At 40.6% G+C, this 26,284-nt stretch overlaps 1 protein-coding gene across 1 annotated transcript; it reads left to right on the forward strand.

Moving 5' to 3' along the window:
* Positions 1-304: 304 nt before the first annotated feature.
* On the forward strand, positions 305-24,622 carry mat1a (methionine adenosyltransferase I, alpha). The gene is given in 13 exon segments (XM_034184277.1): positions 305-551; positions 2,851-2,928; positions 4,743-4,865; positions 4,946-5,058; positions 20,470-20,613; positions 21,386-21,406; positions 21,408-21,512; positions 21,617-21,634; positions 21,636-21,710; positions 21,795-21,977; positions 22,054-22,137; positions 22,139-22,188; positions 23,791-24,622. Coding segments are annotated over 13 exon segments (1,164 nt in total). The 5' UTR covers positions 305-484; the 3' UTR covers positions 23,894-24,622.
* Positions 24,623-26,284: the final 1,662 nt, after the last annotated feature.

Here is a 26,284-nt window from a genome sequence, read left to right on the forward strand (position 1 = left end):
CTCTCTCATTCTCTCCCATATCCCAGCTGTCCCACCTGTGTCACGGGGGGAAGGGAACTCCAAATTTAAGATGTTACTGCTTCCACTCTAGAGGTCCACACCAAAAAGCCAAACTGCTGAAGCTGAAGTCACACAGTGAACACACACAAACATGACTGCAGTCAAAAAACACACAGAGTTAACAGGTAGTTTTCACACCCTCCCACTGCCCACTCCCCCGTGGAATGGACGATCCCAGGGATTCACATGAGGTGTGTGTGCATGTTCTCTCAGCCATATATATAGTGGGCCATGAGGGCACAGACCTGGTGTTGTGTGCCATAGACTTTGGACTGGCTGCAGGGCCACTCTGTCTCTTATTTGTCTCTTCAAGAGAATCAGCAGGGATAAAAGCGGCCTTCAAATCTCTGTGGACTGCTGCTGGTGGGAACTTAGTTACCTTCTCCGCTCGAGTGCACCAGTGAGTACCTGGCCAGTGAGGACAATGTATGATCTCCCAGAAGATGGATCTTTCATGTTCACATCAGAGTCGGTAGGAGAGGGGCATCCAGGTGAGCCTTCTGCTGCAGCAGCCACCTGTGCTGAGACCTGAGATTTACTCTCACGTTTTTTAAGTGTTGTCTACCTCACACTGCAGAAAAGTGAACTGTAAAAGATCCTAAAATGTGAAATTTAAAAGGTTATCTGCATGAAAAAAATATTTTTGTCAATGCACAGAGGGTGGTGGAGGTCTGCAGATATAAATTTATAGTAAGTCTGAATAAACTATATGCAAACTGGACAACATGTTTGAAGGAACTTCAGAATACAGAGAATTTACTCTGCAGTCAGGTTCTGAGGGGTGAGAGAGTCGGTGGTGTAAGGTTGCATTCAAGCGACATGTGGACTCTTTGTGTTCTATGGTACAAATGTCATAGTTGCATGAACCTACTGTGCACAATGTGAGCTAATCAGATATCAATACTAATGAATAAAGTACAACATGATAGATTCATTTTTTTCTTAGTCTCCAATTAATCCAAATTTATTCTCACAATTGATTTCCAGTGTTTTTTTTTACATTTATCTAAAAAAGCTTAGTATAAGTGAAATTATTTTAAAAAAATGTTCTTCCATCACCACTGCTGCCTTGAACCCCTCTGTGTTGTAATATGTCCACAAATATGTAACCCAGCAAAAGTCCCTGTACTAAATCAATAATCGGTAAACACAGTAATCCAGTTCTGTAACTTGGAGTTAAATGAGGACATGTGACGTGAGTTGTAAATTTATGCCACGCTTCAATGTAGCAGCAGCGGTTTTAGTAATATAATAATAATAATAATACATACATACATACATACATATCCACTGGCTTAAGACTATGATTTATTTTTCTAGAAATTATGTCTAATAACTTTATTACATGTTATGGTTATACTAAAAATAATTATAGGATATTCTCATATTACTATATATTATTAGTATAGTGGTCCAAAATTCCAAGTTCAAAGCCACATGTGTCTCATCCTTCTTGTATATCTGGAATTGTCTCAGGAAGGGCATCTGGCATAAAAAGGTACACCACACACCAGTGTGGATCTGTAACAGATCTGCTGTGGTGATCCAGCGGAACGTAAATTAAATATTTAATAGCTGCACATCACAAAAAAGTATTACTGTTTTTATGTATTTGTTAATGTATCACTGGGGGCATCACAGTGGCACAAGTAGGTGGTACGCTTGCCTCTTAACGAGAAGGTCCCTGGATCAAAGCAACCTGTAGCCCAATGTCCTTGTACATCTAAAATTATGTCAGAAAGGGCATCCAGTGCAAAATTTGTGCCAAATCAACATGCAGACCAGACAGAGCTTTAATTCATTTGAAAGCTTGACTCTTAGTCTTGTCCATCCAAATTGGAAGTCCCAAAAACCAGTTTTATTTGTTATTATCTATCGTCCACCTGGTCGTTACTGTGAGTTTCTCTGTGAATTTTCAGACCTTTTGTCTGACTTAGTGCTTAGCTCAGATAAGATAATTATAGTGGGCGATTTTAACATCCACACAGATGCTGAGAATGACAGCCTCAACACTGCATTTAATCTATTATTAGACTCAATTGGCTTTGCTCAAAATGTAAATGAGTCCACCCACCACTTTAATCATATCTTAGATCTTGTTCTGACTTATGGTATGGAAATTGAAGACTTAACAGTATTCCCTGAAAATTCCTTTCTGTCTGATCATTTCTTAATAACATTTACATTTACTCTGATGGACTACCCAGCAGTGGGGAATAAGTTTCATTACACTAGAAGTCTTTCAGAAAGCGCTGTAACTAGGTTTAAGGATATGATTCCTTCTTTATGTTCTCTAATGCCATATACCAACACAGTGCAGAGTAGCTACCTAAACTCTGTAAGTGAGATAGAGTATCTCGTCAATAGTTTTACATCCTCATTGAAGACAACTTTGGATGCTGTAGCTCCTCTGAAAAAGAGAGCTTTAAATCAGAAGTGCCTGACTCCGTGGTATAGTCTTAGTCTTGTCCATCCAAATTGGAAGTCCCAAAAACCAGTTTTATTTGTTATTATCTATCGTCCACCTGGTCGTTACTGTGAGTTTCTCTGTGAATTTTCAGACCTTTTGTCTGACTAAGTGCTTAGCTCAGATAAGATAATTATAGTGGGCGATTTTAACATCCACACAGATGCTGAGAATGACAGCCTCGACACTGCATTTAATCTATTATTAGACTCAGTTGGCTTTGCTCTCAATGGCGGAAAAGTGAACACCTCAAAAATCTGCATGATGCCCAGACATTATCAAATGCAAGTTCCATTAAAACACTAATTGTATTTTCTCTGCAGATAAGATCTGTGACCAGATCAGCGATGCCGTTTTGGACGCTCACCTGATGCAGGACCCAGACGCCAAAGTGGCCTGTGGTCAGTAATCCAGGATTGCCAGTTTTTAAAACAAATAGATTTACAGGGTTTTTATGCACTTTGACACATGCATTCTTTTGACATTGCTCTAGGAATTGTAGAAAAAACAAGCAGTCAACAGAAACAAAGTCACCTGTTGGCCTGAGGGTATGTCCACATTGTAGGGTGGAAAACAACAGTGCTGGATGTACAGAATACAGGGTGCATCCAGACAGCTTCGTACATTACAAAAAAAAAAAAAAAAAAATCTCAATCACGTTGGAAGTCCAGCACAAGAATTTTTAAAATTGGTGGAGCAGTGTGGGGTATAATTTGTAATAGATGTGTAAATATGAATTTAATTTGAAAATAATTTATAAATACAGTACATCCACAGCAATCATTTCTAAAAAGTAGTTAGAAATTTGACATAATACAGACACAAAATTGGAAAACAACTAAAAAAAAGAGGATAGGTTAGAGGCTGCCCTCCTTAAGAGGTGGAGATTTGTCAGTTTCTAGAGGTTGTCGTTTGTTAGTGGACTGAGTTGTTTGACAAGGAAATATTTGGTTTTTATAAATGTTAGTAGGCTAAAGCAAATGGAGTAATATAAATAAATTAATTAATTAATAAATCCATCTTGTGTGAAGTGAGTGATGTTACCCTCCCCACAATTTAATTATGTGCAGTATAGTGTGTGGGGAGGAGCTACAGTACCATCAAGCCCTACCCTAAAGCTCCTACATCAGATTAGCAACAAATGAGCGACAAACCAACCATTGGCATTTGTCACCTGATGGGTGTTCCTGGGCTTGCCCGGCTCATAGTTACTTGGCATTACAGTGCACAATGTTTAATGACACATTCTAAAAGACGTGTGGAAACACGAGACTGTCACTATGAGGTTTTCCTTCATGAATGACGGAGCCAAAGCTTCAATGATTTATTTCTGTAAACTGTGTGTCAAGGCGATGCTCCTGTATCTATAGCTAGCTTGCTAACATCTGGTTAGCGGTGAGATGTCTTATAAATCTCCTCATAGGTATTATCTAGTTACAAAAACAGGGTTTTAGATTTAAAATAGTTTATTTCTCACTACGTTTTACAAAATGCCAAACAGATTTATATATGGGAGCGTATTCCACCATCTTGGATTATTTTGTTTGAGCTGCCAGCATATGCTGCCTTCACTCGAATTGGCAGTCACCATATTGCATTGCTCAGCATTAGCAAAAAATGGACTTCTTGTCTATTTTGGCCACCGCCTCGCTGGCAACATAGTGACCACCTGCTGCTGTCAAACACCCAAATGAATGGCAGCTGATCGTTTTGCCTTGTCTCTTGTAAGTAATGTTACTTTAGAGCCGCCAACACACTTATGTAGATCACTGCCATCACGTAGTACGTCAGCAGCAGAATGTGAAACAGATGTCTGCAACAATGCTGCCTTCATTCTGCATATCATAACGTTTAACTCCATTTAAAACTATAAAACTAAACCGCACAAACAATGGTGGCAGTTTAAAACCACCCGTCCTTGTTATTACTGCATACAACACCATGACGTGCTATTGATGGCACGTTTGAATCTAACCTAGACATTGAGATTAAGGAAGAGCTGCATCTTGTATTTCAGTATTGACCTTTGCATGTCACAAGGTGACCATCATCTTGCAATCACTGACAATGGCAAAAATGGCCGTTCAAGCCGTTGCAGCATCTACATGAGTGATCAGTCTAAAAGTAAAAGATTCTGTGGATGTCAGAGTATGACCATGAAATATTTAAAACTTTTCTAAATCACATGTTACAAATCTGTTAACTTGATTGACAGAGACAGTGTGTAAGACCGGCATGGTGTTACTTTGTGGAGAGATCACATCTCGAGCCAACGTGGATTACCAGAAGGTGGTGAGGGCTGCAATCAAAAACATCGGTTATGACAACTCTGAAAAAGGTATTAACATTACACAGAATATGACAACCACAGAACTGAAGCAGCAGTTTATCCTCTCTTCTATCTCTTTGTTGTTACAGGTTTTGACTATAAGACGTGCAATGTGCTGGTGGCTCTGGAGCAGCAGAGTCCGGACATCGCTCAGGGAGTCCACATCGATAGAGAGGAGGAAGATATCGGAGCAGGAGACCAGGTAGAATTGTCGTAATGTGTGGTTACATGTTCACTGACTATTGTTGGATGCAAAGTTGCGTCATATACACAAAATCAAATAAAGAATGAAGCACCGATTTTGTCATGACGATGTGAACGGTCATGCTTTTTGATGATATTTACCATAGACTGTATACATACTGCACAAACCCTCTGTGATATGGTAACGAGAACTTGGCCAGAGTTAAAATCTCGGCCCGGGTTAGCCCCAGGACCAGTTCACACCTAGGGCCAAGTTTGCGTTGGGCCGACTTCTCTTGTATCCTGTGATGCCACCAACAGGTTTTCTGAAGTGCAGTTTTGAAGTTCAAATAACGCAGCTCTGGATGTTGCCGTATTGATAGCTTATGCGGCCTAAGTCCTGGCCAACCCATAAATGGGAACGCTGGCAAAACTGTGCATGGCCTGGGTGGGATGAATGAAGCATGAACATACCTCCACCTCAGATTTATAGAACAAGCCATGGCTAACCTTGGTTCAGGTGTTTTGTTCTCACATACAGTAGTGTTCAGAATAATAGTAGTGCTATGTGACTAAAAGATTAATCCAGGTTTTGAGTATATTTCTTATTGTTACATGGGAAACAAGGTACCAGTAGATTCAGTAGATTCTCACAAATCCAACAAGACCAAGCATTCATGATATGCACACTCTTAAGGCTATGAAATTGGGCTATTAGTAAAAAAAAAAGTAGAAAAGGGGGTGTTCACAATAATAGTAGCATCTGCTGTTGACGCTACAAACTCAAAACTATTATGTTCAAACTGCTTTTTTAGCAATCCTGTGTATCACTAAACTAGTATTTAGTTGTTCTAAACTAGTTGTTTAGTAGTTCGTCACTAAAATTAACATTGAATCGGTGTGTAACTTTGCAAAAACAATGTCGGACTCTGTAGTTTTCTCTGGGCCCCTCCCCAATCGGACCAGGAGTGACATGTTTAGCCGCATGTTCTCCTTGAATTGCTGGCTGTCTGAGTGGTGTCCAAAAAATGAGGTGGGCTTCATAGATAATTGGCAAAGCTTCTGGGGAAAACCTGGTCTTGTTAGGAGAGACGGCATCCATCCCACTTTGGATGGAGCAGCTCTCATTTCTAGAAATCTGGCCAATTTTCTTAAATCCTCCAAACCGTGACTATCCAGGGTTGGGACCAGGAAGCAGAGTTGTAGTCTTACACACTTCTCTGCAGCTTCTCTCCCCCTGCCATCCCCTCATTACCCCATCCCCGTAGAGACAGTGCCTGCTCCCAGACCACCAATAACCAGCAAAAATCTATTTAAGCATAAAAATTCAAAAAGAAAAAATAATATAGCACCTTCAACTGCACCACAGACTAAAACAGTTAAATGTGGTCTATTAAACATTAGGTCTCTCTCTTCTAAGTCCCTGTTAGTAAATGATATAATAATTGATCAACATATTGATTTATTCTGCCTTACAGAAACCTGGTTACAGCAGGATGAATATGTTAGTTTAAACGAGTCAACACCCCCCAGTCACACTAACTGCCAGAATGCTCGTAGCACGGGCCGAGGCGGAGGATTAGCAGCAATCTTCCATTCCAGCTTATTAATTAATCAAAAACCCAGACAGAGCTTTAATTCATTTGAAAGCTTGACTCTTAGTCTTGTCCATCGAAATTGGAAGTCCCAAAAACCAGTTTTATTTGTTATTATCTATCGTCCACCTGGTCGTTACTGTGAGTTTCTCTGTGAATTTTCAGACCTTTTGTCTGACTAAGTGCTTAGCTCAGATAAGATAATTATAGTGGGCGATTTTAACATCCACACAGATGCTGAGAATGACAGCCTCGACACTGCATTTAATCTATTATTAGACTCAGTTGGCTTTGCTCAAAATGTAAATGAGTCCACCCACCACTTTAATCATATCTTAGATCTTGTTCTGACTTATGGTATGGAAATTGAAGACTTAACAGTATTCCCTGAAAAACTCCCTTCTGTCTGATCATTTCTTAATAACATTTACATTTACTCTGATGGACTACCCAGCAGTGGGGAATAAGTTTCATTACAGTAGAAGTCTTTCAGAAAGCACTGTAACTGGGTTTAAGGATATGATTCCTTCTTTATGTTCCCCAATGCCATATACCAACACAGTGCAGAGTAGCTACCTAAACTCTGTGAGTGAGATAGAGTATCTCGTCAGTAGTTTTACATCCTCATTGAAGACAACTTTGGATACTGTAGCTCCTCTGAAAAAGAGAGCCTTAAATCAGAAGTGCCTGACTCCGTGGTATAACTCACAAACTCGCAGCTTAGAGCAGATAACCCGTAAGTTGGAGAGGAAATGGCGTCTCACTTAGAAGATCTTCACTTAGCCTGGAAAAAGAGTCTGTTGCTCTATAAAAAAGCCCTCCGTAAAGCTAGGACATCTTACTACTCATCACTAATTGAAGAAAATAAAAACAACCCCAGGTTTCTTTTCAGCACTGTAGCCAGGCTGACAAAGAGTCAGAGCTCTATTGAGCCAAGTATTCCTTTAACTTTAACTAGTAATGACTTCATGACTTTCTTTGCTAATAAAATTTTAACTATTAGAGAAAAAATTACTCATAACCATCCCAAAGACATATCGTTATCTTTGGCTGCTTTCAGGGATGCCGGTATTTGGTTAGACTCTTTCTCTCCGATTGTTCTGTCTGAGTTATTTTCATTAGTTACTTCCTCCAAACCATCAACATGTCTATTAGACCCCATTCCTACCAGGCTGCTCAAGGAAGCCCTACCATTAATTAATGCTTCGATCTTAAATATGATCAATCTATCTTTATTAGTTGGCTATGTACCACAGGCTTTTAAGGTGGCAGTAATTAAACCATTACTTAAAAAGCCATCACTTGACCCAGCTATCTTAGCTAATTATAGGCCAATCTCCAGCCTTCCTTTTCTCTCAAAAATTCTTGAAAGGGTAGTTGTAAAACAGCTAACTGATCATCTGCAGAGGAATGGTCTATTTGAAGAGTTTCAGTCAGGTTTTAGAATTCATCATAGTACAGAAACAGCATTAGTGAAGGTTACAAATGATCTTCTTATGGCCTCAGACAGTGGACTCATCTCTGTGCTTGTTCTGTTAGACCTCAGTGCTGCTTTTGAAACTGTTGACCATAAAATTTTATTACAGAGATTAGAGCATGCCATAGGTATTAAAGGCACTGCGCTGCGGTGGTTTGAATCATATTTATCTAATAGATTACAATTTGTTCATGTAAATGGGGAATCTTCTTCACAGACTAAGGTTAATTATGGAGTTCCACAAGGTTCTGTGCTAGGACCAATTTTATTCACTTTATACATGTTTCCCTTAGGCAGTATTATTAGACAGCATTGCTTAAATTTTCATTGTTACGCAGATGATGCCCAGCTTTATCTATCCATGAAGCCAGAGGACACACACCAATTAGCTAAACTGCAGGATTGTCTTACAGACATAAAGACATGGATGACCTCTAATTTCCTGCTTTTAAACTCAGATAAAACTGAAGTTATTGTACTTGGCCCCACAAATCTTAGAAACATGGTGTCTAACTAGATCCTTACTCTGGATGGCATTACCCTGACCTCTAGTAATACTGTGAGAAATCTTGGAGTCATTTTTGATCAGGATATGTCATTCAATGCGCATATTAAACAAATATGTAGGACTGCTTTTTTGCATTTGCGCAATATCTCTAAAATTAGAAATGTCTTGTCTCAGAGTGATGCTGAAAAACTAATTCATGCATTTATTTCCTCTAGGCTGGACTATTGTAATTCATTATTATCAGGTTGTCCTAAAAGTTCCCTGAAAAGCCTTCAGTTAATTCAAAATGCTGCAGCTAGAGTACTGACAGGGACTAGAAGGAGAGAGCATATCTCACCCATATTGGCCTCTCTTCATTGGCTTCCTGTTAATTCTAGAATAGAATTTAAAATTCTTCTTCTTACTTATAAGGTTTTGAATAATCAGGTCCCGTCCCATCTTATCTTAGGGACCTCATAGTACCATATCACCCCAATAGAGCGCTTCGCTCTCAGACTGCAGGCTTACTTGTAGTTCCTAGCGTTTGTAAGAGTAGAATGGGAGGCAGAGCCTTCAGCTTTCAGGCTCCTCTCCTGTAGAACCAGCTCCCAATTCAGATCAGGGAGACAGACACCCTCTCTACTTTTAAGATTAGGCTTAAAACTTTCCTTTTTGCTAAAGCTTATAGTTAGGGCTGGATCAGGTGACCCTGAACCATCCCTTAGTTATGCTACTATAGACTTAGACTGCTGGGGGGTTCCCATGATGCACTGAGTGTTTCTTTCTCTTTTTGCTCTGTATGCACCACTCTGCATTTAATCATTAGTGATTGATCTCTGCTCCCCTCCACAGCATGTCTTTTTCCTGGTTCTCTCCCTCAGCCCCAACCAGTCCCAGCAGAAGACTGCCCCTCCCTGAGCCTGGTTCTGCTGGAGGTTTCTTCCTGTTAAAGGGGAGTTTTTCCTTCCCACTGTTGCCGGGTGCTTGCTCACAGGGGGTCGTTTTGACCGTTGGGGTTTTTCCGTAATTATTGTATGGCCTTGCCTTACAATATAAAGCGCCTTGGGGCAACTGTTTGTTGTGATTTGGCGCTATATAAATAAAATTGATTTGATTTTGATTTGTATAACCACATTTTTCATGATTTCTCCACATCTGCGAGGCATTAATTTTGTTGGTTTGGAACCAAGATTTTGCTCTTTACTAGTGTGCTTGGGGTCATTATCTTGTTCAAACACCCATTTCAAGGGCATGTCCTCTTCAGCATAAGGCAACATGACCTCTTCAAGTATTTTGACATATCCAAACTGATCCATGATACCTGGTATGTGATATATAGGCCCAACACCATAGTAGGAGAAACATGCCCATATCATGATGCTTGCACCACCATGCTTCACTGTCTTCACTGTGAACTGTGGCTTGAATTCAGAGTTTGGGGGTCGTTTCACAAACTGTCTGCGGCCCTTGGACCCAAAAAGAACAATTTTACTCTCATCAGTCTACAAAATATTCCTCCACTTCTCTTTAGGCCAGTTGATGTGTTCTTTGGCAAATTGTAACCTCTTCTACACATGTCTTTTATTTAACAGAGGGACTTTTTGGGGGATTCTTGCAAATAAATTAGCTTCACACAGGCGTCTTCTAACTGTCACAGCACTTACAGGTAACTCCAGACTGTCTTTAATCATCCTGGAGCTGATCTGATTTTCTTCCAGACGTCTCTGTTTTTTTTTTTGTTTTTTTTTTTGTCCATTTTAAAGCATTGGAGATCATTGTAGATGAACAGCCTATCATTTTTTGCACCTGCGTATAAGTTTTCCCCTCTCCAGTCAACGTTTTAATCAAACTATGCTGTTCTTCTGAACAATGTCTTGAATGTCCCATTTTCCTCAGGCCTTCAAAGAGAAAAGCATGTTCAACAGGTGCTGGCTTCATCCTTAAATAGGGGACACCTGATTCACACCTGTTTGTTCCACAAAACTGACAAACTCACTGACTGAATGCCACACTACTATTATTGTGAACACCCACTTTTCTACTTTTTTTTTTTACTAATAGCCCAATTTCATAGCCTTAAGAGTGTGCATATCATAAATGCTTGGTCTTGTTGGATTTGTGAGAATCGACTGAATCTACTGGTACCTTGTTTCCCATGTAACAATAAGAAATATACTCAAAACCTGTATTAATCTTATTAGTCACATATCACTACAATTATTCTGAACACTACTGTATTTTTGTGGACTGGGCAGTGGTTTTCAAGAATGGGTGGTATGGGCGTGGGTATTAACTATATCTGGCTTATGGCCTCAGTAACTGTGGTATAACAGTGGCACTAACGTCACCAATGTACCAACACTGCTAATGATGCTAACATACAAATGAAATCATACAAAAATTTCACTCATCTTACTGAAGCACAGGCTTCTTAGATGATCCTTCAGTGCAATTAAATGCACAGCAACCCATATTATCTCATATATTTGTGAACAAATTAGCAAAAATGACAAACACAGTCAGTCCACAACAGTTAGCAGCCATTGCTTATAGCTTCTGTTAGCTGGGCCCTGGACTCAAGTCACTGGCACACACCACCCCAAATTATTCATAACTTTATGCCTTAAAATATCTTAAACTGATGAGTTATACAAAAAAAAAAAAAAATCACACTTTGCACAGTGGGAAACTCACTATAGAGATCAAAACAGTTTTTTTGTGCCAGACTATATACATGTTTATGCATCAGCTGGATGTAGATCCTTCAATTTTTCAATTTATTTTCATTTATATAGCGCCAAATCACAACAGAGTTGCCTCAAGGCTCTTCACACAAGTAAGGTCTAACCTTACCAACCCCCAGAGCAACAGTGGTAAGGAAAAACTTCCTCTGAGGAAGAAACCTCAAGCAGACCAGACTCAAAGGGGTGAGCCTCTGCTTGGGCCATGCTACAAACAAAAATTACAGAACAATTCACAGAAACAGTTCACAAAACGGATATATGGGCAATGCTGTTGGTGCACAGGGCAGAAGGGTCTCCAGCACAAATACAGTAGTGTTCAGAATAATAGTTAGTACTATGTGACTAAAAAGATTAATCCAGGTTTTGAGTATATTTCTTATTGTTACATGGGAAACAAGGTACCAGTAGATTCAGTAGATTCTCACAAATCCAACAAGACCAAGCATTCATGATATGTACACTCTTAAGGCTATGAAATTGGGCTATTAGTAAAAAAAAAAGTAGAAAAGGGGGTGTTCACAATAATAGTAGTGTGGCATTCAGTCAGTGAGTTCGTCAATTTTGTGGAACAAACAGGTGTGAATCAGGTGTCCCCTATTTAAGGATGAAGGATGCACCTGTTGAACATGCTTTTCTCTTTGAAAGCCTGAGGAAAATGGGACGTTCAAGACATTGTTCAGAAGAACAGCGTAGTTTGATTAAAAAGTTGATTGGAGAGGAGAAAACTTATATGCAGGTGCAAAAATTATAGGTTGTTTATTTACAATGATCTCCATTGCTTTAAAATGGACAAAAAACCAGAGACGTGTGGAAGAAAACAGAAAACAACCATCGAAATGGATAGAAGAATAACCAGAATGGCAAAGGCTCACCCATTGATCAGCTCCAGGATGATCAAATACAGTCTGGAGTTACCTGTAAGTGCTGTGACAGTTAGAAGACGCCTACAAAATTAATGCCTCGCAGATGTGAAGAAATCATGAAAAACTGTGGTTATACAACTAAATACTAGTTTAGTGATTCACAGGATTGCTAAAAAAGCAGTTTGAACGTAATAGTTTTGAGTTTGTAGCGTCAAGAGCAGATGCTACTATTATTGTGAACACCCCCTTTTCTACTTTTTTTACTAATAGCCCAATTTCATAGCCTTAAGAGTGTGCATATCATGAATGCTTGGTCTTGTTGGATTTGTGAGAATCTACTGAATCTACTGGTACCTTGTTTCCCATGTAACAATAAGAAATATACTCAAAACCTGGATTAATCTTTTAGTCACATAGCACTACTATTATTCTGAACACTACTGTACAACTCCCATCTCTGGATGGAGCTGCACCTTGAACAGAGAGAAAAAAAAAACAGAATCAGGCATCAGAAAGACAAGAAATACTGTATAATTTGCCAGCATTAAACAACAAGAAAAACAGGAGATCCTAAGGTGATCGCCGGCCACTAGCCCTAAGCTTCACTAAAAGACCCAGAATTTAGGTAAAGTTGAGGCCGCAGCACACTCTGTTTCCTAATAAAATGAATTAAAAGAGTAAAAAGAGTAAAACAAAACTATACCAGTATGCTAGCCATACAAAAGGGAAAATAAGTGCGTCTTAAGTCCGGACTTGAAAGTCTCCACAGATTCTGACTGTTTTATTGATGCAGGGAGATCATTCCACAGAACAGGGGCACGATAAGAGAAAGCTCTATGACCTGCAGACTTCTTATTCATCCTAAGGACACAAAATTAAGTCAGCTAGGTAGGGTGGTGCCAGTCCGTAAACAGTTTTATAGGTTAGTAGCAGAACCTTAAAATCTGATCTCACTGGGACAGGAGGCCAGTGAAGGGATGCCAAAATGGGTATAATGTGGTCGAACTTTCTGCTTCGTGTCAAAAGTCTGGCTGCAGCATTTTGAACCAATTGGAGAGCCCTAATGCTGGACTGTGGTAAACCAGAAAATAGAACACTGCAGTAATCCAATCTAGAAGATATAAATGCATGGATCAGGGTCTCAGCATCAGCCATAGACAGGATGGGATAAATCTTTGCTATATTTCATTGGTGGAAGAAAGCAGTCCTCGTAATATTTCTAATATGGAGGTCAAAGGACAATGTAGGATCAAAAATTACCCCAAGTTTCCTCGCTTTGTCAGTTTGATGTATGACACACGAGCATAGGCTGAGCGTTATCTGGTCAAACTGATGCCGATGTCTCACTGGACCAGTAACCGTCATTTCAGTCTTATCAGAGTTTAAAAGTAGGATGTTTCTTGACATCCAACTTCTCACTGATGCAAGGCAATCTTCTAAGGATGAACTAGATTACCACCAGTTATCGGCATGCATAAGTGAGTATCATCAGCATAGCAGTGAAAGGTAATCCCAAAATGCCACAACATGTGCCCAAGGGGTGCTATATAAAGGGAGAAAAGCAGGGGGCCTAAGACGGACGCCTGTGGAACCCCAAATTTTATGTCAATAAGGTTAGAAGTAGTGTTACTGTATAAAACACAGTGAGAACGACTGGTCAAGTATGATGTCAGCCATGCAAGGGCACTCCCAGTAATCCCAAAATGATTTTCCAGCCTGTCAAGTAGAATATGATGATCCACAGTATCAAATGCAGCACTGAGATCTAACAGCACCAGAACTGTAGTGGTGTCCGAATCCATTGTAAGCAGAAGATCATTCACCACTTTAGTGAGAGCCGTCTCTGTGGAATGATATTTTCTAAAAGCAGACTGCAGTGGCTCAAAGAGATTATTCTCAGTAAGATAGTGTATGAGCTGCCGTGACACCACTTTTTCCAGAATTTTAGAGAAAAATGATAGATTTGATATCGGCCGATAGTTTTTCAATACACTAGGGTCAAGATTAGGTTTCTTAAGTAATGATTTAATCACTGCAGATTTTAAACATTTAGGAACAGATCCAGAAGTTAAAGAAAGATTAATCATTTCCAGCACAGTCGGCCCAAGAGTGGGCCACAGGTCCTTAAACAGTTTTGTTGGTATAGGATCAAATAAACAGGTTGTGCTTTTTGTTGACGTTTCGAGTTTCATCAGCATGCCTCGTGAGATACTATCAAATTCTGTAAATCTAGGTAATACATCAGTAATGTGGCGCCCACCTCAATAGCAGGGTGTAGTGGCTGGGTTAGGGCAATGCTGGGATATGTTTAACCTAATGTCTTCAATTTTCTTCTCAAAGTAATCCAGGAAATCTTGTGCTGTAAACGAAGAGCGAACTATCAATCAATCAATTCAATCAATTTTTTTATATAGCACCAAATCACAACAAACAGTTGCCCCAAGGCGCTTTATATTGTAAGGCAAGGCCATACAATAATTATGTAAAACCCCAACGGTCAAAACGACCCCCTGTGAGCAAGCACTTGGCTACAGTGGGAAGGAAAAACTCCCTTTTAACAGGAAGAAACCTCCAGCAGAACCAGGCTCAGGGAGGGGCAGTCTTCTGCTGGGACTGGTTGGGGCTGAGGGAGAGAACCAGGAAAAAGACATGCTGTGGAGGGGAGCAGAGATCGATCACTAATGATTAAATGCAGAGTGGTGCATACAGAGCAAAAAGAGAAAGAAACAGTGCATCACGGGAACCCCCCAGCAGTCTACGTCTATAGCAGCATAACTAAGGGATGGTTCAGGGTCACCTGATCCAGCCCTAACTATAAGCTTTAGCAAAAAGGAAAGTTTTAAGCTTAATCGTAAAAGTAGAGAGGGTGTCTGTCTCCCTGATCTGAATTGGGAGCTGGTTCCACAGGAGAGGAGCCTGAAAGCTGAAGGCTCTGCCTCCCATTCTACTCTTACAAACCCTAGGAACTACAAGTAAGCCTGCAGTCTGAGAGCGAAGCGCTCTATTGGGGTGATATGGTACTACGAGGTCCCTAAGATAAGATGGGACCTGATTATTCAAAACCTTATAAGTAAGAAGAAGAATTTTAAATTCGATTCTAGAATTAACAGGAAGCCAATGAAGAGAGGCCAATATGGGTGAGATATGCTCTCTCCTTCTAGTCCCCGTCAGTACTCTAGCTGCAGCATTTTGAATTAACTGAAGGCTTTTTAGGGAACTTTTAGGACAACCTGATAATAATGAATTACAATAGTCCAGCCTAGAGGAAATAAATGCATGAATTAGTATTTCAGCATCACTCTGAGACAAGACCTTTCTAATTTTAGAGATATTGCGTAAATGCAAAAAAAGCAGTCCAACATATTTGTTTAATATGCGCTTTGAATGACATATCCTGATCAAAAATGACTCCAAGATTTCTCACAGTATTACTAGAGGTCAGGGTAATGCCATCCAGAGTAAGGATCTGGTTAGACACCATGTTTCTAAGATTTGTGGGGCCAAGTACAATAACTTCAGTTTTATCTGAGTTTAAAAGCAGGAAATTAGAGGTCATCCATGTCTTTATGTCTGTAAGACGATCCTGCAGTTTAGCTAATTGGTGTGTGTCCTCTGGCTTCATGGATAGATAAAGCTGGGTATCATCTGCGTAACAATGAAAATTTAAGCAATACCGTCTAATAATACTACCTAAGGGAAGCATGTATAAAGTGAATAAAATTGGTCCTAGCACAGAACCTTGTGGAACTCCATAATTAACTTTAGTCTGTGAAGAAGATTCCCCATTTACATGAACAAATTGTAATCTATTAGACAAATATGATTCAAACCACCGCAGCGCAGTGCCTTTAATACCTACAGGTGGTTGTCCATGAATAAGTGTTGCCACCGTGTTGAACAAGAACTTTGAGTTATGCTTGTTTTTGTTTATCAAATCAGAGTAATAGGCCCGCTTTGTAGCCAGTCTAAAGGCTTGGTTACACATAGACGGTTTTGTCGGCGAGTAGTACGTAGACCGAAGTTCGCGGTAGTTCCGGCTGTTTTCGCGGTGGAAAGGGGCGGAACGCGCGCAGCGGGGCTCCTCCTCACTCTTTCCCCCAAGAAACTCTGTCATAATTGTGTTTATTATACATCTGTGTAGTTAATTAATAAAATATTCTCTACAGACGATTCGCTCGCGCGCACGTAAAAAAAAAAGAAAGAAATAAAGAAACTCCGCTCAGCAGCAGGGCTCCTCCTCGCTCTTTCCCCCAAAAAACTCTGTCATAATTGTGTTTAGAAGCCAGTCACCATTTGCTTTATTATACAGCTGTGTAGCCAATAAGCAAAATAATCTACAGGACAATTCGCGCGCACACGCACGTAAAATAAAAATAAGAAGAAACTCCGCTCCACGCTGCTGTGGTGCTGCTGCTCGCTCCAAAAACTCTGTCATGATTGTAAACTAAAGGACAAAAGAGACATAAGTCCTGCTCACAGGCTGCTACCAGATACAGGACATGTTCACATCTTCAAACTCCAGACATCTCCACGTCACTACATATTCAGTCCCTGATTGGTCATCGCGGCGCGACGAGAACTGCGGCACTACAGGAAGCGGCAGGATGAAATGGCCATTAAAAAGTATCAAACGCCGTTGTTCGCGTTGTCGCTGTCGTCACGGGAGGTCTCCGAAAGCACTCCCGGAATTATTCGACATGTTGAATAATTTTTTCGACGATTCCTGGTAAAGCTGGAACTAAGCCACGCCCCCTAGTGCCGGCGTTAACAACGGCGTGTGATCCTTAAGCCGGCCAAAAACTCTTCCGGGACGCTTCCGGGAGCTCTTATCGTCTGTGTATAAACGGGGCTTAAGATAGCATCATGCCATGCAAGGTGGAATACTTCTAATTTTGAATGACGCCATTTCCATTCTTGACCTCTAGCCTTATGCTTGAGGTCACGCAGGTAATCGCTGAACCAAGGTGACTGTGTTTTGGGGGAGTGCAATTTTAACACAGGTGGTGCAATCATGTCGAGTGTAGTTTTGAGCATTGAGTTTAAACTATCCACAAGACTGTCTACTGATTGGGTATTTGCCAAATGTGAAGCTAAGACATCAGGCAGTCTAGCTTCAAATTCAGTCTTAGTTGAACAGTTGGTGCATTGCCGTTGTTGTGTGTTGGGGGGTTTGGCTGGACATTTTGGTGTTGTTTTCTTTTCTTTGCTCTCCAGGTGGTATGCAAACTGGTTTTTGTCTGTGGAGAAGGTGCTGGCAGAAGAGTCCTTCACCCTCATCAGCATTATTGGCTGCACTTGTGGAGGATGTTCACGTGCAGGCCTAATGACTTGCAGCACCTGTGGATGATGCTCATGTGCAAACTTAAAGACTTTCAGCTGAAGCAGATAATGAGATGGCGTTCTGCATTTAAGCCATGAGTGATTCGAGCAGAATTGCCGGGAACTCGACCTTGTGATGTTCGTTTGTGAGACGCTGAGGGCCGCGCCAGGGTTTGACACATCGTGCCTGTGAAGGAGGACGGGTGAGGGACACATGCTGTCAGCACACATCAGAGGTGATGATTGTCTGAATAAGTGTTAACAGTAATTTGGTATTTTGTTACGCAGTATATTTGAACAGTGATGAGAATTGTACATTTTGCTTCTCACTGCCATGGCGTACGGAATGATGACCCTCCACCTGTTGTGAGAAGCTGCTCATTTACATAAAGCTTAAATTCAGACCTGAATGTGTTGCTGATAGTGTGTGCCTCTGAAGGATATTTGTTGTAGCTCTGTTGACTTACCTCACCTTTTCCATCCTTCACAGAGTCAGTTTGTCGTATCCACCTGGGGGGTGTTCGGCGGTGAATCTGGGTCCAGAAGCGCCGAGCTTTGATCCATTTGGGCGCTGGAGAGTGCGCCGTCCTTCACCTCGCCAGACAACCGCACATTTATGTTGTACACCAATTATTGCACAGGAGAAAAATAAAACTGTTTTGTTTTTGGAACCGCTTTCTGGTTATTTAGCGCTGGGTTCAGTCAGACACTGGTCCGCTCCTCAACCCACGTCTGCACATAACAGCCGTAGTGATATATAAGGTAGTTGTTCCACTAAACACGCCAGCGAAACTGTAAACTTAATAAGTGAGTGATCAGAGACCACTGATGTAAGAGGCATGATATCAGTATTCATGACAGCAATACCATGTGTGAGAACCAAATCCAGGGTATTTCCACTAATGTGCGTTGAGTCCCGAATGCAGTGCCAAAATCCTAATGCATCCACAATTTCCATAAATGATTTGCAGAGGGGCTCAGAAGGCTTATTTATATGAATGTTAAAGTCACCAATAATCAGAATGTTATCTGCACTAGCTGGCAAGTTAGAGATGAATCCACCAAATATGGGCCAGGAGGCCAGATGCTCAAACGAGTTATATTTATGACCCCCATCAGCTAATAAGCTAAACCTAGATTTATAAGTAAGAGCAACACCCCTGCCTTGCTTCGCATCACGAGGGACGTGACTAAATGTATATGCTGGTGGGCAGGCCTCATTTAAGGGGAGGACAGCTGTAGGTTTAAGCCAGGTTTCACATAACCCAATCATATCTAAGTGATGATCAATAATTAGATCATTAATCAACAATGATTTTGAGGATAGTGATCTTATGTTAATGAGACCCAGACTAAGGACCTCAGTGGGGTTGACAGTTGAACTGTTTGGATTTAGGGGTGGTTCCAAAGTAGCATATATAAGATGCCTAGAAGTAGGTTTAGGTTTGAGACATTCCACGCGCGTTGTTGGTAGCAGACACGAAATCTTTGCTATTGCTGGAATAACCACTGGGCCATCCTCAATTTCAACGTCATCCAATGTAGTAATGGGTATTAAGTTTGCAAAGCATATCCCTCTATGATTTTTATGGACACGCCTATAGAAACAGGCCACAGTCTCAACTTGTTGAAATTCCCTCCCTGACAGATAAACTGCACTATCACCATAGAGGATTTTCTACACTAATTTCCCCGCTAAGCTAATGGATTCCACATCCACATTTGTCATAAGTCTTGCAGGGTCTCTAGTCACCTGCTCCGTGGCCTGCTGTAAATTCCTAATGTTACCCTCCCTGTAGAGCTCTATCTATGTTTACAGACAAGATGGCGGCGCCTTCCCCAGTAGAGTGGAGGCCGCCCGGCATCGGCAAGCCACGGCAGCCCCAGAACGAAGGCCAGTTATCAATACAGCTAAAGCCTTGCTGTGTACAAAATTGCGCCAGCCACCTATTTAACGATGTCAGCCTGCTAAATGTCTCATCAGTACCCCAGGAGGGGAGGGGACCAGAGACTATTAATCGATGCCAACACATCTTTCTGGCAAGGTCACAAGTCCTCTCTATGTACATTTTTGTGACCTCTGAGTGCTTCATCCTGACATCATTGGTGCCAACGTGAATAACTGTGTGACTATATCTCATGTCATGTTCCTTCGTCTGTCTTCCCTTCTGCAGCATCAGCACCCTAAGATGGGATGCATTGTCGGGAGCTCTGGCCCCAGCAATACATTTAACGTCAGCCGGTGTCTGTAACCTGACTTTGCAAGTGATCGAATCCCCTATTACCAAAGTCCGGCGTTTCGGCCTGGAGACAGGAGTGGAAGTCACTTGTGGGCTCAGAGAATTCACATCAGGCAAATCCAGTGGGGAGAACCGATTCACAGTTTGCAGTGGCATTTGTGATCGGGGCACCAAGCCCTATGGGGCTTCTTCCACATTGCTCCCCAGACTCAGGGTGTTTTGTCATTTTATTTCTGCTGTAAAGCTGTGGATTTTAACATGGAGATCTATAGTGAGTGACTCATTTTTGTCGCTAGCCTTGAGGGGCCAAATTGCGATTTCCATGTTTGCTTCATTTAGCAGGACCAGAAGTTGAGTCTTGATACATACAGAACTGTACATGTATTCTAGTACTTCTTTTTGCTCAGTGAATGACTTTTTGCCTAAAATATTTAACCTTTTCCTTTTTACTTTGGAGGTTAATGTTACAGTAGTTACTTATTGTGGGGCTATCTGGGATTTTGTTCATAAATGTGTCCTGAAATGATTTATTGTTGCATTATCTGTTCTTACTTGACAACACTGATATTGTATAAGTACAGGAAGCTGGACCAACTGTATTCATACAATAAAATAGCATTGATAAGTCTGAAAAAAGTTGTTCAGTGCAACAATAGCATTTCCTGCACATTTATCTGATGATGATGTGTTTCGGTGCATCTTCAGGGTCTGATGTTTGGCTACGCGACAGATGAGACAGAGGAGTGCATGCCTCTCACTATCGTCTTGGCGCACAAACTCAATGCAAAGATGGCTGAACTCAGACGTAATGGCGTCATCCCTTGGCTCCGCCCTGACACTAAAACACAGGTGAGATTGTGGATTACATACCGCACAAAATCATATTTACATAAAAAAACAAAACAAAAACACAAAGAAGAGCATCTTACACTACTGAAATTCTTGGGGGGGGGAGCTGCAGATATATCTAGGCCACCGTAGAGTCGCTGATGGCCAGTCTAATAATTATTTTTAACCCGTGTCTAAGAAGCTGTGGCAAATTACTTACCGATTGCTTAATTTTAAGACTTTTAATTTTAACAGCTGGCCAGATTACAACCTGGTCTCACGGCAAGTCGTGATTCAGCAGCACAAAATATACATTAATCTATTGGTTCGTGATATTGTGACGAAAAGCGCCTCATTTTCGTCACGGCAGCATGAATTCATTCTAATTCATTCCATGATGGCTGCACGAAATTAAAAGTGAAGCGGAGGGGGTCGGCGTGGTTATGGTTAGGCTGGGGGGAAAGAGTAAGATTAGGTTATGGTTAAGGTTAGGGTCGGGGGTAGGATTTGTAGGGTTAGTGAGTTAAAAAAAAAGTCACGAAAATTTGACTCATTTCGTCACGGGAGTACGCTAAAAAGTCAGTGTCAGTATATACATTGGGGAGGGAGGGGGTGGTGTTACTGTTTTTGACTGCTGGAGTCATAAGGCAATCTGACAGCTTCCAAAATTTGAATTTGAAACGTGTCTGAACATTAATTTAACTTTATTTAACATCTACTACTACTACATGTAACAACATGAGAAATTCCATCAGCAAGATGTCAACATCATCTTCTTCCTTCTGTCCATCAGGTGACAGTACATTATGAACAGAAAGGATGGAGCTGTGATCCCAAAGAGAGTCCACACCATCGTGATCTCTGCCCAACATGACGACAATGTCACCCTTGAGGAGCAACAGAGGGCCCTGAAGGAGAAGGTCTGTCCCGACATACACACCTCCCTTCTCCTGGCAAAGTGTGGACATTTAGTTTAACATAAAAGTGACATTGTTTTAAATGCAACACTGATCGATTCTACCAGGTGATCAACGCTGTTGTTCCCTGCTAAATATCTGGACGACAAAACCATCTACCACCTCCAGCCTAGCGGCCGATTCGTCATCGGAGGACCACAGGTGGAATTACGAAACATTAGCAGATTTTATCAGAAAGTTGGCACCTACTGTTGTACGTTTGTTTCTTTAATTTGTATGAAATAGGGTGACGCTGGTGTAACAGGCAGGAAGATCATCGTTGACACATACGGAGGTTGGGGTGCTCACGGTGGCGGCGCTTTCTCCGGCAAAGATGTCTCTAAAGTGGACCGCTCCGCTGCCTACGCGGCTCGCTGGGTGGCCAAGTCGCTAGTCAAAGCCAAGTTGTGTAGGAGGGCGTTGGTTCAGGTGAGAGAGCAGCTACATCCTGCATCTGTTAAAGAATTTATGGAGTCACCAGTAAACCCACCTGTGTGTGTTGCAGGTGTCCTACGCTATTGGAGTGGCGCAGCCTTTGTCCATCTCCGTGTTCACCTTCGGCTCCTCAGAGAAAAGCGAGACAGAGCTGCCTTCATATCGTCAACACCAACTTTGACCTGCGGCCAGGAGTTATTATAAGGTAACAATGTGACCTTTGATTCCTCAGTCAAGATAATGTTACTTTAAAAGAAAAAAAAAGTTATGTAATGTATGGCTGTGCACGGCAGAGGTGGTACGATGTCACCATCAAGTCACTCTCAAGTCATGAATCAGCAAGTCCCAAGTCAAGTCTCAAGTCATAATGACCACCAATTGTTTGCAAGCTGACTTGAGACTTGGCTTGGGACTTGCTGATTCATGACTTGAGAGTGACTTGATGGTGACGTCGTACCACCTCTGGTGCATGGTATCCATCAGAGCCATTAGCTCCTCCAAGGTTGTGGTCTGACGTAAATATTACCATAAAGGGAAGGAGCTTTTTAGCTTAATAAGTATACACTGAGTGCTTCTCATGTTTATTTGAAGAAACTTTAAGATGTGGAACTTCAATATTAGCTGCTGTCTGAACTAAAGGAAGAGTCCTCAAATAAACACTGGTGCCACGAAAAAAGTTATAATGTGATAATGTCGAGTCAAGTAAAATAAATAAATAAATAAATAAAGCATTCAACGGAACATACTGTAAATATAAAGCAAAACTTAAGTTACCAATAGCTAAATAAATAAAGACTGAGTGTTTATTAATTTTTCTCAACATGAGAATAGGAACGAATTCAGACTAGAGGGTGGAATATCAATTTATCAATAACTTAATCTTAAGTTACTCCTTTACATTATTTAAAATGTTTGATATTTGCGTTGATTCTACATTAATTTGGTGTCTCAATTTTTAAATACATTTATGCTTTAATTGCTAGTTTTAACATAAAACTAAGGTGTGAATAATTTCTAAAAACAAAAGTACAGCCAGTAATCTTTTTAAAATCAAAATATTATTAAATTATATGTATTTTTCTCATTCAGTTCTGTTATTTGCTTGGATGTCATTACATAAATCCGTTTAATTAGTTAAAAAAAAAAAAGGAAAAGCGTCCTTTACAAACTTGTACACTGAGTTTGTGTCAGCCGATATATAGAGGAAAAAAACAGCTGTTTTTGCAACCCACATTAACCTAATGCTTGGTCTAGTAATGACAGTCAAATCATTTACACCCAACACCCGCCAGTATCTTAAGGGGTCAACATATGAATTAGAAATTAAAACGACAGACATGACTTTAGTCAACATCAAAAGCTATAATGAAAATAAACAATTGATCATGCATACAAAAAATAACAGTTTTAACATCAATATACTCCTATTTTTTTGTAAAATATTTAAATGTTTGCTAATTCTGCAAAGGTAAATGCCAACATATACAGTATTTTGACTTTATATCTTAAGCAAACAAAGTTTGATTAGAATGGCCTAAGCAGTGGGTCACCCCTCCCTCACAGTCTGGTCTGTTGAGCCCCCCCCAAAAAAACAAAAAAAAGACAGACTACCAGAGGGAGTTTTCCAGTGACGCCTGTGTGCTTGCTCAGTGGGGTTGGTAAGGTTAGACTGTACTCATGTGAAGCGTCTTGGGGTGACTTATGTTGTGATGTGGCGCTATCTAAATTGAATGATGTGAAGGAAATGTAGAGTTTATATAAATTTAAAAGTGTTAATTTGCCTTATGATGTGTTGTGTTGTTTTCAGGGAACTGAACCTGAAGAGGCCAATCTACCAGCAGACAGCGGCATACGGCCACTTTGGTCGACCAGAATTTAGTTGGGAGGTCCCGAAAAAGCTTATTTACTAATTATGCCACCCGTTGGTCCTACTCAGTTTTGTTGTATGAACTACAACTGCCAACTCCAACTGAAAGGACTAGGGTTACTTTTTTATTATTAAAATCAAAAGCCAAAGTTAGGGATATGACAGGCATGATTTGAGATTTTGGTGTCAACGTTTTTGGGGCAACAACATAATTGATGTGGTATTGTGTTGGTAGCCTCCAGTTACAGAAAAACATCCCAGAGGATATCTCAGTTAGGCCAATTGCCACACATAATTTTGGACCACGACTACCAAATTGTGGCAGGTTCTAGGGATAGTCTTGGACACTCTGGATAAGTCATGACTAAACAAGATGCTGCCATGACTGTTTCAAACTGTTGAAAACTTTTATAAGTCCTCTTGCTGCCACCCTGTGGTCTTGTTTCATCTTGCTGCCATCTTGAAAGCAATCGTGGGCATTACTGGAAATTAATTTCAAGTCAGGGTTACATGTTTGTTGTTAATGTTGCAGTGCCGTACAGGACTCACGATAGTCTTTATGCTGCAATCTTTCTGGAGCCTTGCTGTTGTAATAAGGTCACAGTGTTAGCATGTGGTCATGATTAATCGCAACTTTGACACAGACAGTCGTGGTCAAAACCGTGTATATGAGAATGTGTCCTTTAATTTTACCTCACAAAACATCCAGACATGGATGCTTTAAAAATATATGCACAGTCACTCATCAAAATTTTCCTGAGTTAGACAAAAATGAATAACAGCAAATATTTACAGTAGCGTTCAGAATAATAGTAGTGCTACGTATGTGACTAAAATAATAATAATAATAAGATTAATACAGGTTTTGAGTATATTTCTTATTGTTACATGGGAAACAAGGTACCAGTAGATTCAGTAGATTCTCACAAATCCAACAAGACCAAGCATTCATGATATGCACACTCTTAAGGATATGAAATTGGGCTATTAGTAAAAAAAAAAGTAGAAAAGGGGGTGTTCACAATAATAGTAGTGTGGCATTCAGTCAGTGAGTTTGTCAATTTTGTGGAACAAACAGGTGTGAATCAGGTGTCCCTATTTAAGGATGAAGCCAGCACCTGTTGAACATGCTTTTCCTCTTTGAAAGCCTGAGGAAAATGGGACGTTTAAGACATTGTTCAGAAGAACAGTGTAGTTTGATTAAAAAGTTGATTGGAGAGGGGAAAAGTTATACACAGGTGCAAAAAACTATAGGCTGTTCATCTACAATGATCTCCAATGCTTTAAAATGGACAAAAAAAACAGAGACGCTTGGAAGAAAATGGAAAACAACCATCAAAATGGATAGAAGAATAACCAGAATGGCAAAGGCTCACCCATTGATCAGCTCCAGGATGATCAAAGACACTCTGGAGTTACCTGTAAGTGCTGTGACAGTTAGAAGATGCCTGTGTGAAGCTAATTTATTTGCAAGAATCCCCCGCAAAGTCCCTCTGTTAAATAAAAGATGTGCAGAAGAGCTTACAATTTGCCAAAGAACACATCAACTGGCCTAAAGAGAAATGGAGGAATATTTTGTAGACTGATGAGAGAAAATTGTTCTTTTTGGGTCCAAGGGCCGCAGACAGTTTGTGAGACGACCCCCAAACTCTGAATTCAAGCCACAGTTCACAGTGAAGACAGTGAAGCATGGTGGTGCAAGCATCATGATATGGGCATGTTTCTCCTACTATGGTGTTGGGCCTATATATCACATACCAGGTATCATGGATTAGTTTGGATATGTCAAAATACTTGAAGAGGTCATGTTGCCTTATGCTGAAGAGGACATGCCCTTGAAATGGGTGTTTCAACAAGACAATGACCCCAAGCACACTAGTAAACGAGCAAAATCTTGGTTCCAAACCAACAAAATTAATGCCTCGCAGATGTGAAGAAATCATGAAAAACTGTGGTTATACAACTAAATACTAGTTTAGTGATTCACAGGATTGCTAAAAAAACAGTTTGAACATAATAGTTTTGAGTTTGTAGCATCAACAGCAGATGCTACTATTATTGTGAACACCCCCTTTTCTACTTTTTTTTTTTACTAATAGCCCAATTTCTTAGCCTTAAGAGTGTGCATATCATGAATGCTTGGTCTTGTTGGGTTTGTGAGAATCTACTGAATCTACTGGTACCTTGTTTCCCATGTAACAATAAGAAATATACTCAAAACCAGAATTAATCTTTTCAGTCACATAGCACTACTATTATTCTGGACACTACTGTACAAGAGGCTGTGAATACAAATTTCTACAACGCTAGTCTCAAAAGTTGTAAATGGGACCTACACCACCTAAAGGGAACAAAACCTTATACCCCTGTCACACTTAGCACGAATGAGCCCGAATGCTGGACAAATGAGGATTCAACCCACATTTTAGCAAAT

The sequence above is a fragment of the Thalassophryne amazonica genome, chromosome 13, assembly GCF_902500255.1.
Source record: "Thalassophryne amazonica chromosome 13, fThaAma1.1, whole genome shotgun sequence".
NCBI lineage: Eukaryota > Metazoa > Chordata > Actinopteri > Batrachoidiformes > Batrachoididae > Thalassophryne > Thalassophryne amazonica.